Consider the following 16,412-nt stretch of genomic DNA (forward strand, 5'->3'; position numbering starts at 1 on the left):
GTTTGAAATTTGGTAAAAGATTTATTTCAAAAGAGATGTGTATCTTCCTAATGTAATGTATTATCCCAGTTGTTTATGTAATTGATTAAATTTTTGTTTTTTCCATGTACTGGGGCTCGTGTCATTCTGTTCTATATATCTGCTCAGATCTCTGTTTATTCCATCTGTAAGTTTCACACTTTATATTAATATTTACTCGATCCAGGCAACAACAAAACTGAGGGTGATTGCCCTTTAGATAATGATAGCCAAATAAAGCGGACACCTTGTAAGACGGTACAACCTCATAAAACCACACCACCAGTAGCAACCCCTACAAAAGTCATTTATAATTATTAGTAATATGTACATGCTTGTGATATCTCTTCTTAAAACTGTCTGCAGATTTGCTGCAAGTACAGCATATTCTACAGATCTGTACCAGATTACAACCTGTAATGGAAGATTTTGTTTGTGCTGTTCTTGGTTTCAATATCTGAGGGTTTCCATGTGATATTGATCACAGCTGGTAAAGTGTTGAATAAATCCTGTAGGTGTTCAGGTGTAGACATTTAGACATTTATGTCAATTTTTTTATGTATTGTAAGCCATTTTAGTTCTGTAAATAATGATTTTGATGATGAAGGATCAATAGATGCATTATAATAAAAATGTACTGCCCTTTTATGAAGTTTATAAATCCTGTCAAATAGAGATTGGGTAGTTTCCCCAAACATTCTGACAATATTCCAAATTGGTAATTATAATAGTCAGTGCATGTATCCAAGCTTTTCTGAAGTTTATAGGTTCTGTCAAGTTGAGATTTGGCAGATACACCATACAGCTGAACAGTAAGCTGCAGTTAGAAAAATATATGCACTGAGACTAGAATGTGACTTTCTTTTAGTAAATATTTCTTGATTCTACTGAGTTGGCAATTTTGGATTGGTTCTCCCATTGTAAATTATTCTCAACAGATACACCTTACATCTATGATATTTTATAATTGACATTTATATCATGTGAGAAATAATTTTGGCTCTTTAATTTATGGTTTTAGTGATGTCCACAAAATTATAAATTTTGTTTTACCTTTATTTACAAGCGTCTACTTTGTTTTACCAAACATTGAACTTTAATAAGGTCTGACTCTTAGTTAATTTCTTGGTTGACCTCTACTGATTAATTTTGACAAATTGCACAGATCCATATCTGTTGGTGCATTGTGTGGTCTGGGTCTGTGCAGTTTGCACTTGGACTTATCCTGTGAGTATATACAGTACAGTTTTATTTTTTACTGGATCTTTGAAGCCACTGGATGTATTATTAATGGTGAAAGAAAGAATTAGACAGGGCATTTCTTTTATACTATTCCCAAGGAAATTTCCTGAGAATTAGAAACTTCTTTTCAATAATTCCATTTTTGGTTTTGGAATTTTAAACAGTTTGGTAGAAATGGATCTTAAATGGTGAGTGCTACCAGGTTACCATTTAGGAAAAAAAATACCTTGTCTTACTAAGAATCCATAAAGTTGAATTAACTTGATTACTGATATGTTCCATATAGGATAGAGTATTACTGTCAAAAATACCAATTAGCTTTGTGGTTTTATATACTTACAGCTTAGACATAGTGTTCATAATACTATCAAGATTTGTTCTTTTTTGTCATGGTGAGGTAGGTACATGTAATACTTATCTGAAAAGCTAGGCTCAGTGATGTAACAGAGCCAGTACTAAGTACCATGCCATTGTGTGTGCACCAATTATCAAGTTTGATTAGGGCAGCCTTGTTGAAAAATCCCATCTTATGCTTTGAGTGTTGGTGTGAGAGGTCTCATAATGTGTCATCACCATATGGATCTGTCAATAAGATTGAATTTTCCAATGAAAGGACTTGGTCATTGATCAATACTAAAAAGGTGTCATGAGCTTAGAATTGAGCCTAATGTGTGACTCCATACTTAATTCTGGCAGATTTATATAGATTCACTTTTTATGTACCAGGAAGCATATTGCATTCTCTCGTTTAAGTATAAAGTAAATCTTTAATTGTGCTGTTCAAACATTGATAAATTTTCAGTATGCTTATAAAGATTTCATGATCAACCATCTTTCCTGAAATCTGCAAGCAATATAAAGATCCCATTTTTGGTCAAGTACTTGAAGTCACTCAGTTTTGGAGATGATGAATGATTCTGTCGCAAGCCTTAACCAATGTAACAGTGAGTGTTTGGTTAGTATAACATGCAGGAGTTGTGGACTAAATTTGTTTTAAATCAATTTTGATAAATTGGGTGTCTCAGAATTAGTCAGTAGTCTGCATCTACATCTTCCATAGAACCTGAGTTCTGATTTGCACAGTTTGAACTAGTTTTGTTGTTCAGAAACATTATTTCTGGATTTTGCAGTTTGATGAAAGTACAGGACGAAATTATACCTGCTACACCTCACTTATCTAACTTCATGTTTTACTCTTGAAAACTGGAGTTGTTAGTGGGCAGAAGCCAACAAGATATACCTGCTTCTGGAGCACGAGTGTCTTGAGTTGTCATTTAGCCATAGTAAGTAGGTCACAGCAAGCCAACCCAGTTTTGGATCATGATGTACATGTATCTTTATTCCAGATGCTCAAGAAGATTTGCCATATGCATGTAATGGCCATTGCATACCAAATGCACATAAAGTGTTAAGTTTAATATCAGTAGATGTAGTAACCTGTAATGTAAGTTGCAGCCAAATACAGAGGATGAACACAGTTTATGTGTAATTTTAAGTAAACCCTGAAAAACAGATCATGGAGACCCAGTTTTGCTTTTAGCAACACATTTCCTTCTTACGTATACATCATAGTGGAAGTCTGGTGACAATACATGTTGTAAAGGTGCTAAGTATTATCACATGGATACATTTCTACAAATTTTTTCAATAAATCCTGGAAATTAGGTTACAATGGCCTGCTTATTATAGGCGTGCAGCATGCATTCATAACAAGATACACACAGATAGTAAAGTTTATTTTGGTAGTGCTAAATGTACACGAATAATAGCCTAGATAATAGGGATAGGAGGTTACTACAGACAGCTCTAAAGCTTCCTTTTTATTAGGCTGTAAATTAAAGATTTAGGTCATGGTATAATGTTATCAAAAGGAATATATCTGACATGTTGTCATCAGAGTCCACAAAGCCCTTTATAATGGTATTTATCTAACATAAAGCCCCAACTTCTCTTAGAAACTGGTTCACGGATCTCTTTTTTTTGTTTATAAACCCTACTTTTCTTCTTAAGTTAATTTTTTGGTTGTCTTCTTGTGTTATCATAGGAAAAATAATGTAGCAGATGGAATGTCCATAAATAGAATACATTATAACAAAGATCAGTGCATGCTAAATTTCAATATTATGTCACCAATTTCATCAGCAATCTCAGTTTTTAAATTGGAATGGTATATTTTGGAATATATTTGAATTATAATTATTTGAAATATGTACACACATTATATATATATATATATATATATATATATATATATATATATATATATATATATATATATATATATATATATATAATTGCCACATTATTTAAAGAGGATGACAGTTGACGAATGACACAGTTACATGTGGCCCTATATTATATGCATATTTGCATACAGAGCTATATATAGTTACACTCACAATTAAAAAAGCATTGATAATAATACATGTATTTGTGGACATAATTAACATACAGTTTTGTAAGAATCTGCTCCAGCAAGATTAAATTCTGTTTATACAGTAAGAGACAAGAAAGTAAGCTCTGAAAATGTACACTTTGGATTGTAAGTCAAATAAAACATGTTTCACTTTTCATCCATTGAATTAGATTATATAGTGAAATGCATTTATGTTTTTTTTAATTTCTCAAATTTTCTTTTGAATACAGTTCCAAATTAGTGGCCCCAGATATTGAAAACTTTTCTTAAAGAGTTCTTAATTTGATTATGGAATGGAAAGGTGGGTTAGCTGAAATTGATCTTAAATTGGGGGTGTTTTCTTGTTTTCTATGATGAAAAACAATACCTTGAGCTAAAATGGGGCAATATTGTTTCAAACTTTGTGAAGACGTTTAGCCTTTTTCCCAAACTTTAGTTAATGGGGGAGGGGGCTGAGAATTCTAAGATACTGGCCTTCCCACATCACTCAATCCCACCTTTGCCCACATGTGTTTAAGTCTCAGCTTGTCTAGTTATGTGAGAAAGATTGTGACTAGCTTCCCGTGGTTTGGTGATTCTTCAGGTTGGTAATTGTATGCTGTATATTATACATTTAAAAGTACCCACCTGAAGAACATCCATGATGTTGATATAAAAACATCTGAAGGAATGAAGTAAATGTATGAATATATTACTGATTTCCTGTTAAATGATGTTGTTGTGGGGTTTAATGCCATTTTTCAGCACATTATAGCTATCTATGGCGGCCAGTATAAATAGTGGAGGAAGAACCTGGGAAAACCCCGGGAAGAATTACCAACCCACAAGAAGCTACTTGCAAGCTTTCTCACATGTCCACATTAGCCAAACCTGTTAAGTGACCATTTTTTTTCTATAAATGATCCAGTATTTGGACTTATAATGTGGTATTGTTAGTTCATTACTGCTGTATGTAAAAAAATGTGTTATATAGAGTTAAGGGATTTATATGAAATCATGATATAATGAGAATAGTGTGATATACAGAACCATGGTATAACAGCCAGACTACCAAAATATGTTGAATAATGGTTGTTTCAAAGGGCTTTGAAGAAAAACAACTAGTTTTCTTTCAGCCTTATTGTATACATTGGTATGATTTTGGTCATGGGTTCCATAGTAATACTGCATTATTTCTGGAATCACATTTTAACAAGGCACATTATAATGAGGGAGATCTGGACACACACACAGTCAGTGTAATTTTATTGTGGCTGGCTTATAAAGATAACTTACATCTCACAGGGTTCGAGACTCAGTCCGGCCAACATGTGTATGTAAGAAAGCTTTTCAGTAGCTTCCCATAAGTCAGTGGTTCTTGGCTCTTCCTGGGTTCTTTCTCCGCCAAATATATTGGCTGCCATGTATAGCTTATCATGTGCTGGTAAATGGCATTAAACCCTACAAAACCCAAACCATAGTTATATATTGGGATTGTAGTAGATGTGTATTGATAATATAATTGCGGTGAATAACTACTCTGTGTGTACCTTAGGATTTTCCAGGTTAGTTCAGAGAAATTTAAGTATATGTTTATGTCAGTATGATTGTTTCCCTTATTTTCCTTCTTACTGCTTCTGACATACCCATCATCCCAAAAATGTTATTCAAATTCATGAGAGTTGAGCATCATTGTCTAACGCTTTTGAAACTAGTTACTCAGCTTTGCTGTTAATTGTAGCCTTGTTTATTATTAATGTCATTTTTACTTTCACAAAAGTAATCTGAACTAAACAGTCATTTAAGTAAATAAGCAGGCAGATAAAGCCAACAAAGGCAATTAATTACAATAGTAATTCCAATGGTTACCTTGCCTGAAATAAGATCAATCACCCCCACCCTCCTCCACAGCAGCCACTTTTGGTTATGATCCCTGTACTTTAAAATAATCTGTGAGAATAAAGTAAATTCTGTAAGATGTGGAGTTTTTGCACATGTACTGGTTCTTAAATTGCAGATTGTATGCAGGGCCAGTTCAACCACTAGGTTAACTTAAGGTGGCTGCCTTTTAAGGGTGCCAAAATCTGGGGGTTGCAAAAGTGGTGCCAAAAAGGTTTTTTGACACTATTGCTGGAGAATAAATGAATGAAGGAAAAAAGAGCATCATTGAAAGCAATATCAATATGTCAACACTGTCAGGTTATTCATTTATTATCATTAAATACATGACTAAAAGACGAAATTGATAACTTATCAAGCCGAATATACTACTAATATTAATGAATGATGCCACATTATACAGTATTCATTTTTGAAAGTTTATAATAAGTGATGCCCTGAAGGAGGGGGGGTACTTGGTGAAAGGTTCCCTTATAGCGCAGAATACCCCTGTGCCAGCCCTGATTGTATGGAAATACAGTCATGGCTGAAATAACACTATATTCTGTTTACTCAAAATGCAAGCTATGGTGAATACAATTGCAGGGTATATTCTTTTGGTTCAGAAGATCACCAGGAAAAGAGCCAAATTTAAAGAAATCCGTTGTTCTGTGACAATGGAACTCAGGCAGCGAGATTGTGAGACGGTATTAAAATTCTGTGAGATCTTTGTCTCTCATACTGAGATATCACAGGTCTGTAAAAGCAAAAGTTAAATGTTCCCCATCAGGGGTCAAGCTAGACTTGAATTTTAGTGAGAAGTGACTTCTCCTTGTATGTGTGTGTTGTTTTCATTCTCTTATATGAATTATGCCATCTGTTTCCCAGTATGCATATTTGCATTTTACATTGGTTTTAAGCAAAACTTTATTTTCAGGTAGAACATTTTCTGAGTTCTATCTATATTGTGAACACATTTGGTGAAATTTGGCAATATGACTTAAAAAGAGAACAAGAGAAGCTATACATTGTAATGAATTTTACTGAGTAATTGCAAGTTAGTACAAATGTTTAATCAACTACCCTTAATCAAGAAATATTTTTCTTTTTACTTTCTGAAAGTTCTTTATAAAATGGCATTTGACAAGATTTCTAAACTTGTTTGAAACAACCTCTGCTCCATGACTTTGTCACCCACGTCACCTGGTAGTATGACCCCTGCCCATTCTGTTAGTACCAGTCATTTTCAAAGTAAAATCTTGAATTTACCTGTTACATAAAACATGCTCATGTTTGATACAAGGAAGTTCAATAATTGTTGAATGCAGTAACAACATTTATCGCACAGGTGTGGAGTTTATTACTTCAAAGGTCTAGATGGACATCTACGTCATAATCTGTAAAGAACTTTATCAGTACTGTGGATGTATCAGTTAACATTAGGAAGTTAAAATCCTGACTTAAATATCAGATAACATTATGTAGTATGATGCAATACAGTCATGGTGGGCCCTACCTTTTCCAATAATCACTCCACTACGATGTCCAATAAAAAAAATTGTACACATCCACCAAGGGAGAAATGGTGTTTCTTGAAGGTGAGTGGACAAGATTATCAGTTCCCGTCCACCTGTCTGCCAACATCCTTCAAGGAATAGGTAGTGTTCTTGATTGACTTTACTGTCTGTGCAAGATAATATTTTCTATATATTACTGTACTGGTTGTACTTTTTGTGCACTTTTAATTAGTTTTGAGATACACAAATACAACAATTATTTGGGTAAAATTAATTCCTATTTTCCAAAGTACATGTTGCAGAAAATTTTTATTTGAAAAATGTTCTTTGTAAAAAACAAAAATAGATCATAGAAATAATTCTGATATGCATGTATTTAAAGTGCATGAAAAATGAGAGGGTATTGGCTAGAACCTTCAGATAGTCATCTTTAGGTGTAGATGTGTGAGAATAAAGGCAATGCAGAATTAGATGAAAGATATAATAAAGTCATTTATTTGCAATGGGTGTAAAGTTTGCTTAATCTGTAAAATATTAAATTTTCGTTGGCATTTGTTGATATATCCATTTACAAAAATGGTTTTAATTGGCAAATCAGTTGCATGATATTTGAAGCAGGCAGGGAATTTCCAAATAATTGTAACCCAATGAAAAATATTATATATGAAAATGTTTTAGCTGGTTTAAAAAGCTTCTAGATTTGAGTGACTTAGATGAGATGCAATTGTTTTCTTGGATCATTTATGTTCATAGAAGGAACACAAACTGTTCACATTGAATGTATTTTAATATACTGGGAATTGTATGGAATATGAACGCTGATCTTTACTGGAGCCCTGCATCAATATATGGGAACTATATGGTGATCACCTTTTCTTTCCATCTGTCTGTCCATTCACACTTCTTGTAACCACCATAGCCATGGAACCCTAATACACAATAGGATGGTGTTTAGTAGGTGAATTGCCTATTACATGTAGATATACCTTTCAAAATTTTCATCTTTTCATGCCATATTTTGATATTATTATTATTATTATTATTATTGTTATTGTTATTGTTATTCAGTAAAGCCTTGTTGGATTTATTATTACATTCTTACCTATTGCCTTGTACAACATTCCCTGTTTCTTGAGTTTGTCCTTGAAGGGGGTACTTAATTGGGTCAAGAGGTTATGATACATTTTTTATTAAAGGGATTGTTTTTTGTTTGTATCCAAAATAACACCTTGTTTGGAATAAATCAGAACATATTATATTGGTACTTCCCATAGCTTTCCAGCCCTTGGGTCATGGGTTTATGCAGTGGTGGATTTATACGTAAATTTGATATGTTGACATCTCATCTTTAAGTGACCAGCATGGAATTTATCTATTAAACAGCAAACTGTATCATTAAGTAAACATTTATTATTTCAGATAAAAGAAGCACAGTTCATTTTACAAGGTTACTGAGCCAATTTGATTATTATAATGGACATCGAGTCCTTGAGGTCAGAACTGGTCCAACACAACCAGGAGCACCTGTTGCAGTTTTGGGACAGTCTGTCAGAGCAACAAAAAACCAGTCTATTTCATGAATTGAAAAGCCAGAACTATGCGGAAATTAATCAGTACTTCAAGACAGCCATGGCTACCCTGGAGAATGCTTCAGAAAAATTGGATGACTTGTTGGAACCTCTACCATCTGATGTATGTGGAGGTGTTGCGCGATGTGATAAGCAGATCTTGGAAAATTATCGCAAATCAGGTAATATAATTAACAGTCCCAACGTCTGGAAAAGTTATGTTTAAAGAAATACATAGGCATTGCTTTAAAAGGTTTCTTTACAAAAAAGAGAGTATCTCTTGGTATTCTTTTAAGTAAATAAAACAGATGCACTACCATGTGCAATGTGCATAATTTTCTTTTCTCTAATTTACAGTATTTCTCCCATGATAAGACCAGGGAACAAGTGTAATTAATTTGTCAAAAAAAGCATTGGTGGGATGCTTGGTAAATACTTACCCAAATTTGAAAAAAAAGGGTGGTCTTGTCATCAGGTATGGGCTTATCACTGAATAAATACAGTACTCAAATCGTTGTCTACAGACTACTGGAGTAGCATTTGGTGGGGGGGAAGATACCAGTTGTAAATACATGATGCATGTACCGATATATTGCCTTCTACCCCAGGATTGTCCTATTCTTATGGTACTTGATATTCAGATTGAAATTTTAACATCGATATGTACTTACAGTTGTATTGACTACCCCATGGGAAAATCAGTTTGCAAGTGGAGTCACTTGACAAATGAATTTCATTTGGTTTGTCTGAAAACTACTGTTGAAAAATTCTTGATAAGTTGGCTGTTAGGTTCTGGTAGGTACTCATTCTTTTTATTATGGCAATTTAAGAAAGGTGGCCCAGTTTTACAAGAATTAACCAAAATAAAAAAAAACATTCAGGTTATACAGTGAGACAATGCAGCCATTTAAAATTAAACTTGAGTGAATTTCTTGCATTTGTAATAGTCGTTTAGTCCAAGAACATTCTTAAAAATTGCATAAGGCTTCTTTTGTATTAGACGGTGGATAGAGAAATTAAAATTGATTAGATACACATATAGATCTTAGGTATAACATTTCATTGAACCTTCCATTTGCCCTAAGGAACCCCACTAGATGATGCATAGGTCACGTGACCGGTCATGCTTACATATGGACCTAACATAACATTGCATTGAGCCTTCCATAACCTATGATACCCCAAAAAATGATGCAATATAGGTCACTTGACTGGCTGTACTTACATATGGACCTAACATAACATTGCATTTAACCTTCCCTACCTTAAGGGACCCCACAAAATGACACATAGGTCACATGACTGGTCATACATACATATGGGTCTAACATAACAGTAAATGTAAGAGGGGTTAAGATATTATAGCTTCTTTTGTACAAAATGAAGATAATACTATGAGACTCAAAAACTCAAAATGGCTTAAATATTACCCTTATTGAACCCCACAGTTTCAATATTGATTTTTATCCACATGCATGTTATTGGCTTGATCAATCATCATGTACTTGCTAAGCAATCATGTATAAGTAATTATTGTGCATAGTTCAGTGTCAATCACATGTACAAAAATGATAAATTGGGGATGTACCAGAGACAAAATGATATGAAGAAATATATACCAGTAGAGGTGTACAAGTTGTTTTTTGTTTTTTAAATGTGATAGAGTTTAGGTCCCAAAATAAAAATTACATCTTCGTTTACTCCATCAATGTGTACTGTTTTCAAGTGCAAATGTGATTGAGCTCATTAAGCGAGTATCTCTTGCTATTCCTACAAGTAAATAAAACAAGTACACAATATGATGGGAAGGGACTGTCATTCGTGGACTGTAGAATAAATTAAGATCATTTGAAATTCTTGATTAAAATTTATCTTGAAGGTTTTTGTATGGTCATAAGTGATTTGACAGTGGAAAGCATAAATATGTCTTTATTAGCAAGGGAGTCATAATTCACTGGAATTTCTTGTATTGAAATGAAACCCAAGCAAGTGTAGCATATATATTCATTGCATTTTCTAATTTTAAGGTTGACATGTTTCTTGAGTTGCCATGGTTTTTTCCATTAAGAAAAACATACTATGCCAAGATTTTGTATTGAAATGTTGTGCTGCAGACTGCTGACCTTTTAAATTGCTGTTAAATAAAAACAATTTAGGTTCAGAATGTTAGTTTAAATATGCTCATTATTTCACTTGTTTAGGTCTTGAAGCCATAGGAAACAACAATGTAGGACTTTTGCTGTTAGCTGGAGGTCAGGGAACCAGGTTGGGTGTAGATTATCCAAAGGGCATGTATGATGTGAATTTGCCCTCAGGTAAAACTTTGTATCAGATACAGGCAGAAAGGATACTGAGATTGCAACATCTTGCCCAGTTACAGAATGGAAAACCTTGTGTTGTTCCCTGGTAAGAAACTCTTCATCACGTGTATGTGTGTGTCTGTATGTATGTGTGTGTGTGTATATATATATATATATATATATATATATATATATATATATATATATATATATATATATATATATAGTGATACAGGGGAGATGATATAACAATATGTATTGATACAGTATAAACTTGACTCTTTGTCTTTGCATGCAGTGTCTGCATAGCTTTGTTGGCACTGTAAGTATATGGCAAGGTTACTAGTATTATCACATATCTAATGATTACTCAGCACATTCTAAATATGGTATTCTCAGTTACAGTGCAATCCCTTTGTAATTATTTGACCCCTGAAACCTAAAATATTTCCATAAATACAGTTGATGTGTTTAAGATTTTGTTTTTAATTTAGTCAAAGGGAAGGCATTATGGAATCTAAAATTTGTATTGACATTAAATCTACAAGATCTCTTTCAAACCAGAAATTATACTGAAAAAAAAAAATTTCATTACTGAAACTAATGGTTTCTGTTGCTGTCTATCCAATGGACAATAATACACACAAGAACAAGGTCACAATATAACATTTATTGAATGACGTAAATCTCTTCGGTTTCTTTCTTTCTCAACTGTAATTCAGTTATGTTGTGATGTATCATATTTAAGAACTATTACATCCATGTAATATCACAGAATGCAATATGTATTTGAATATTTTGGTGGTAGTACTAATATTAATGAAACATGTTTTGCAAAAGAATATTGTGATGCCAATATTTCATGATGTATCATTACACTCTACAAAACACCGTGGTTTAATATTAACAACAGTCCTCTTATATTCATTATATTAATTGAAGAAAAAAAAATATTTTCTTGAGGTAAAACAAACAAAATATCCTGGCTGAAAAGAAAATTCCAGGCTACCCCCAACCCCCACCCCAAAAATTAATTGATTGGTCCCTTATAGATTATTTCTTCCTGTTCCCAGGATCCACAGTAGTTTGTTATTGTTTCTGGATTATGACAGCGAAAACTCAATAATCCAAACGTTAGTTAATTGATTGCTGGGCAATAATAAAATGACAGGGTTCTTATGGTCTTTGAAGGTCTTTGACGGTTTGGGAAAAATGAAGTTTGGGAAAATTGAGCAGATTACCCAGAGGTCTTTAAAAGTCTTTGAAAATTGAAATAAACCCAAACATTTTAATTTATTTCCATAATCAGAGTTATACCGAAGACTTATAAAAATGGTACTAACAGCTGCTTCGCTTGGTGCTCAAGAGGTTAGTGTTAGGACTGGTCTGCCTGGTGTCAGGATAATGTGACTGGGTGGGACATCATGCTACATGTCTGTGGCATGATGCCCCAGTGCTAAACATCACTATAATCTGCCACATTGCACACATTGTAGTGATATGACTGAATTTTTTTAAAAGTTACGTTAAAAATCCAAATCACATCACATCCTTTATAAGGTCTAATTCTTCTGCCTTGACCTAAAATTATATGAATCATTTAACACTCAAACAAACATTAGGGACAAAAGCACTTTCAGGTTTGGTCCTTTATATATATATATATAAAGTATTCTTTATTCTGGGTAAATCATCCTTTTGCCAAATTTGTATGTTTTACCAATAACTGAACTGCTATTGTAATTGTTCATATGCTTCATGGTTGTCAGAGATCCCAATTTTGATACCATTCTGCTTGCATACATATATTCTGTTCCATATGTTGATTGAACAGATGTGGATATTTGTTTGTCCTTCTAGATGTATAATATATACATTAAATTGTAATAGTGTTGGTATCAGCAAGTTTTGTTTTAAATTTAGTTTATTGGGAATTAGATATTGAATTAATATGTTGTTAATTAGTTGTGTTGAATAAATGTATTTCTTTTGACAGTATTAATTACAAATAATTAGGTTTTCTTGTCTATCATTACACCCACAAAAAAATGGCTATATACTTCAGACTTCCTGTAATTGATACTGGTAGTTTTGTTAATTGATTGTTTACTGGACTTGGCTCTTGATTTGTACTTCCCATTCTTAATACTAATTTATCAGCCAGTCTTATCTGACCCCTTTATTGAAGATGTATATTTTGTTTCTTTGACCATCAAGTATTTTACTTCCTAGTTAAATCATACAACTGTATGCCAAATGTACTCGCTCGTAAGTTGAGTCCAACTGCAAACATCATAGATCTTTACCTGCTGTAGATTAATACGCTTACAGATCAGGGTCTGTGTTGTTTGTTCTACTGATTATTCTTAACAAACTGCACAGACCCAGATCTGCCAGCACATGATGTGATGGCATTACTGGGTCTGTGCAGTTTGCAGTTGGTCTTGTCTTATACACAAGTATATATAGCATATATGTGTGTTTGTTCTTGATTGTCATTTTTGGGTCAAATGTTGTCATACTGTCAGATTTGGTATCAATCATGATAACAATAACAGTTGTTTTGAAAGCTCAAAATATGAATAATGCTACATTATGAGAAACTATATAACACAAATCATACATACCGGTAGTCAAATTTTGTCGATACTTAATTATGATGTACATCTAAGTCATATCAGAAGTTTACAGAAAAATATAAATTGTGTTAAAGGCTGAATATTAGCTTTACTAGTCATAATAGTCATAAACAAGAATACTATCATATGGCCTGTTGTCCATGTCCTTTCATCTGTCATCAGTTTGTTAGTTCAAGTTTGTTATCATTGCTTCTCCTAAAACTACTTGGTAAATTGCCATGAAACTCTCTTTACATATTAATCCCAAAGCCTAGATAGTCCTAAATAAAAATCGTACCACCCAGTCTGACAATATGGCCAAAATTCTTATGACTTTTCTCCATGACTGGATGGTCATATTGACAGGGGGTTTTCACTAAAAGACTTCATATGATATCTAGTTTCTTTTATGAGAACTCTGCTGATATACAACAGCTAATATGGCAGTTATCTTGAAAATATTATTGCTACTCTGTTTGAACAGGAAGTTATATTGCCATGGGGTTTCCACCAAAATGTCTGATTGGTCTTAAATCAAACAGATACCATCTGACCTCCAGTATGGCCACCATGGCAGCCATCTTGAAGCTCTGTCAATACTCCTGAACAGAAAGTCATATCAACTTGGAATTTCAACCACAAGACTTCTTACTGTGTCTACTTGATCCTAAAAGAACTTAGTGTCAGTCTTTGATTTCATATGGCCACCATGATGGTTATCTTGAACAATATTGTTATTGCTACTTCTCCTAAATGGATGGTGATATCTAAAAATGGGGTTTTCACCAAGACTGCTTATGATGTTTTGTTGATGCTAAATGAAAGCAAAATTGATCTTACATACAATATAGCTGCCATGGCAGCCATCTTGAAAATCTTATTATCATAGCTTTTTGTCCTGTATGGATTGTCATATCAACTTGGAATTTTCACTGAAAGACTTCTTACCATATCTAGTTGATCCTAATTTAAAATGGTGTCAGTCTGATGTCCAATATGGTGACCTTCTTTAGACTCTTTTTATCATTGTTGGTGATATCAGGGTTGAAGTTCAATGGCCACGACAAAAATTGTGTCCTATACTTACAGGTGTCTTGGGAATGTGTTAACTCAGGTATGTTAGAAAATATATTTGTTACCAAATTTGGTATGTTCGAGTTGTTAAAGAATGTCAGAGATGGTTTGGTACTCAGGAGATAAAAAGACGATTCAGTCATGGAAATTCTTTTCAGCCAGTAGAGCATCAGTCCCTACAAGGGACTCTTGTTTATTTTTGGTATGATTGGATCATACAAAATTTCTCATTTCTTCCGCATGAATTTTAAAAAATATCAGTTAATTGATACTAAAAAATGTATGGGACTTTCAAAAGAGGTAACTTTTACTGTGTATTTATATCTGATTCAGATACACGTGGAGAAGAAAATTCATATCAAATTAGATATGATTCTTTTAAGAAGAAATTCCATATATTTGCTATTTCAGGTATGTGATGACCAGTGAACACACCAAAGATAAAACTTTGAATTTCTTCCAAAAAAATGATTACTTTGGTTTGGAAAAGGAGAACATAGTGGTATTTGAACAAGGACTCTTACCCTGTATAGATTTTGATGGGAAAATAATCCTTGAGAAGCCCCATAAATTAGCACTTGCACCAGGTAGGTACATGCACAAAACTGCACACACATATTATTTTTTGTTCTGTGTTGAAGGAAAGAACAAGCTTTTTCACATGGTGAAAAGGATATGTCAAGGTTGTCAGGTTGAGACATATACTTTTGTCATATCAGTCATTTACAGTTCCATTTCCTACATCAAAAGACAAATGTTTTCCAAATATATTCTATTCATGATACAGTTCAGGGTTTATTCTATTCATTGTACTCTTGATATAGCTCAGGGTTTATTCTATTGTATTCATGACACAGTTCAGGATCAATTCTATTCATTGTACTGATCTTACAGTTCAGGGTCTATTATATTCATTGTACTCATGTGACAGATCAGGGTCTATTGTATTCATTGTACTGATGATACAGTTCAGGGTCAATTATATTCATTGTACCCATGATACAGTTCAGGGTCCATGCTATTCATTGTACCCATGATACAGTTCAGGGTCTATGCTATTCATTGTACTCATGTTACAGTTCAGAGTTTATTCTATTCATTGCACTCATGTTACAGTTCAGGGTCTATTCTATTCATTAAACTCATGTTACCGTTCAGGGTCTATTATATTCATTGTACTCATGTTACAGTTCAGGGTCTGTTATATTCATTGTACTCATGTTACAGATCAGGGTCTATTATATTCATTGTACCCATGATACAGTTCAGGGTCCATTCTATTCATTGTACTCATGTTACAGTTCAGGGTCTATTATATTAATTGTACCGATGATACAGTTCAGGTTCAATTATATTCATTGTACCCATGATACAGTTCAGGGTCTATGCTATTCATTGTACTCATGTTACAGTTCAGGGTCTATTCTATTCATGGCACTCATGTTACAGTTCAGGGTCTATTCTATTCATTGCACTCATGTTACAGTTCAGGGTCTATTCTATTCATTGTACTCATGTTACAGTTCAGGGTCTATTCTATTCATTGTACTCATGTTACAGTTCAGGGTCTATTCTATTCATTGCACTCATGTTACAGTTTAGGGTCTATTCTATTCATTGTACTCATGATACAGATCAGGGTCTATTATATTCATTGTACCGATGATACAGTTCAGGGTCAATTATATTCATTGTACCCATGATACAGTTCAGGGTCCATGCTATTCATTGTACTCATGTTACAGTTCAGGGTCTATTATATTAATTGTACCATGATGCAGTTCAGGGTCAATTATATTCAT

General features: G+C 33.5%; 1 protein-coding gene across 4 annotated transcripts in view; it reads left to right on the forward strand.

The window, feature by feature from the left end:
• The window catches only part of LOC149785513 (UDP-N-acetylhexosamine pyrophosphorylase-like), a 54,222-nt gene that overhangs the window by 11,293 nt on the left and 26,517 nt on the right, over nt 1–16,412 (forward strand). For 3 of the 4 annotated variants that reach the window (XM_089979310.1, XM_089979313.1, XM_089979312.1), the window contains exons 2-4: nt 8,470–8,800; nt 10,820–11,024; nt 15,022–15,197. In XM_089979310.1, the coding sequence (XP_089835436.1) occupies nt 8,524–8,800; nt 10,820–11,024; nt 15,022–15,197 (658 nt within the window). In that variant the 5' untranslated portion in view covers nt 8,470–8,523. Of the gene's footprint in view, nt 1–7,073; nt 7,192–8,469; nt 8,801–10,819; nt 11,025–15,021; nt 15,198–16,412 lie in introns of those variants that run through there. The other variant, XM_089979311.1, reaches the window with a different exon arrangement.

This window comes from Sinohyriopsis cumingii, chromosome 13 (genome assembly GCF_028554795.1).
Source record: "Sinohyriopsis cumingii isolate HCF-2022 chromosome 13, ASM2855479v2, whole genome shotgun sequence".
Taxonomy (NCBI): Eukaryota; Metazoa; Mollusca; class Bivalvia; order Unionida; family Unionidae; genus Sinohyriopsis; species Sinohyriopsis cumingii.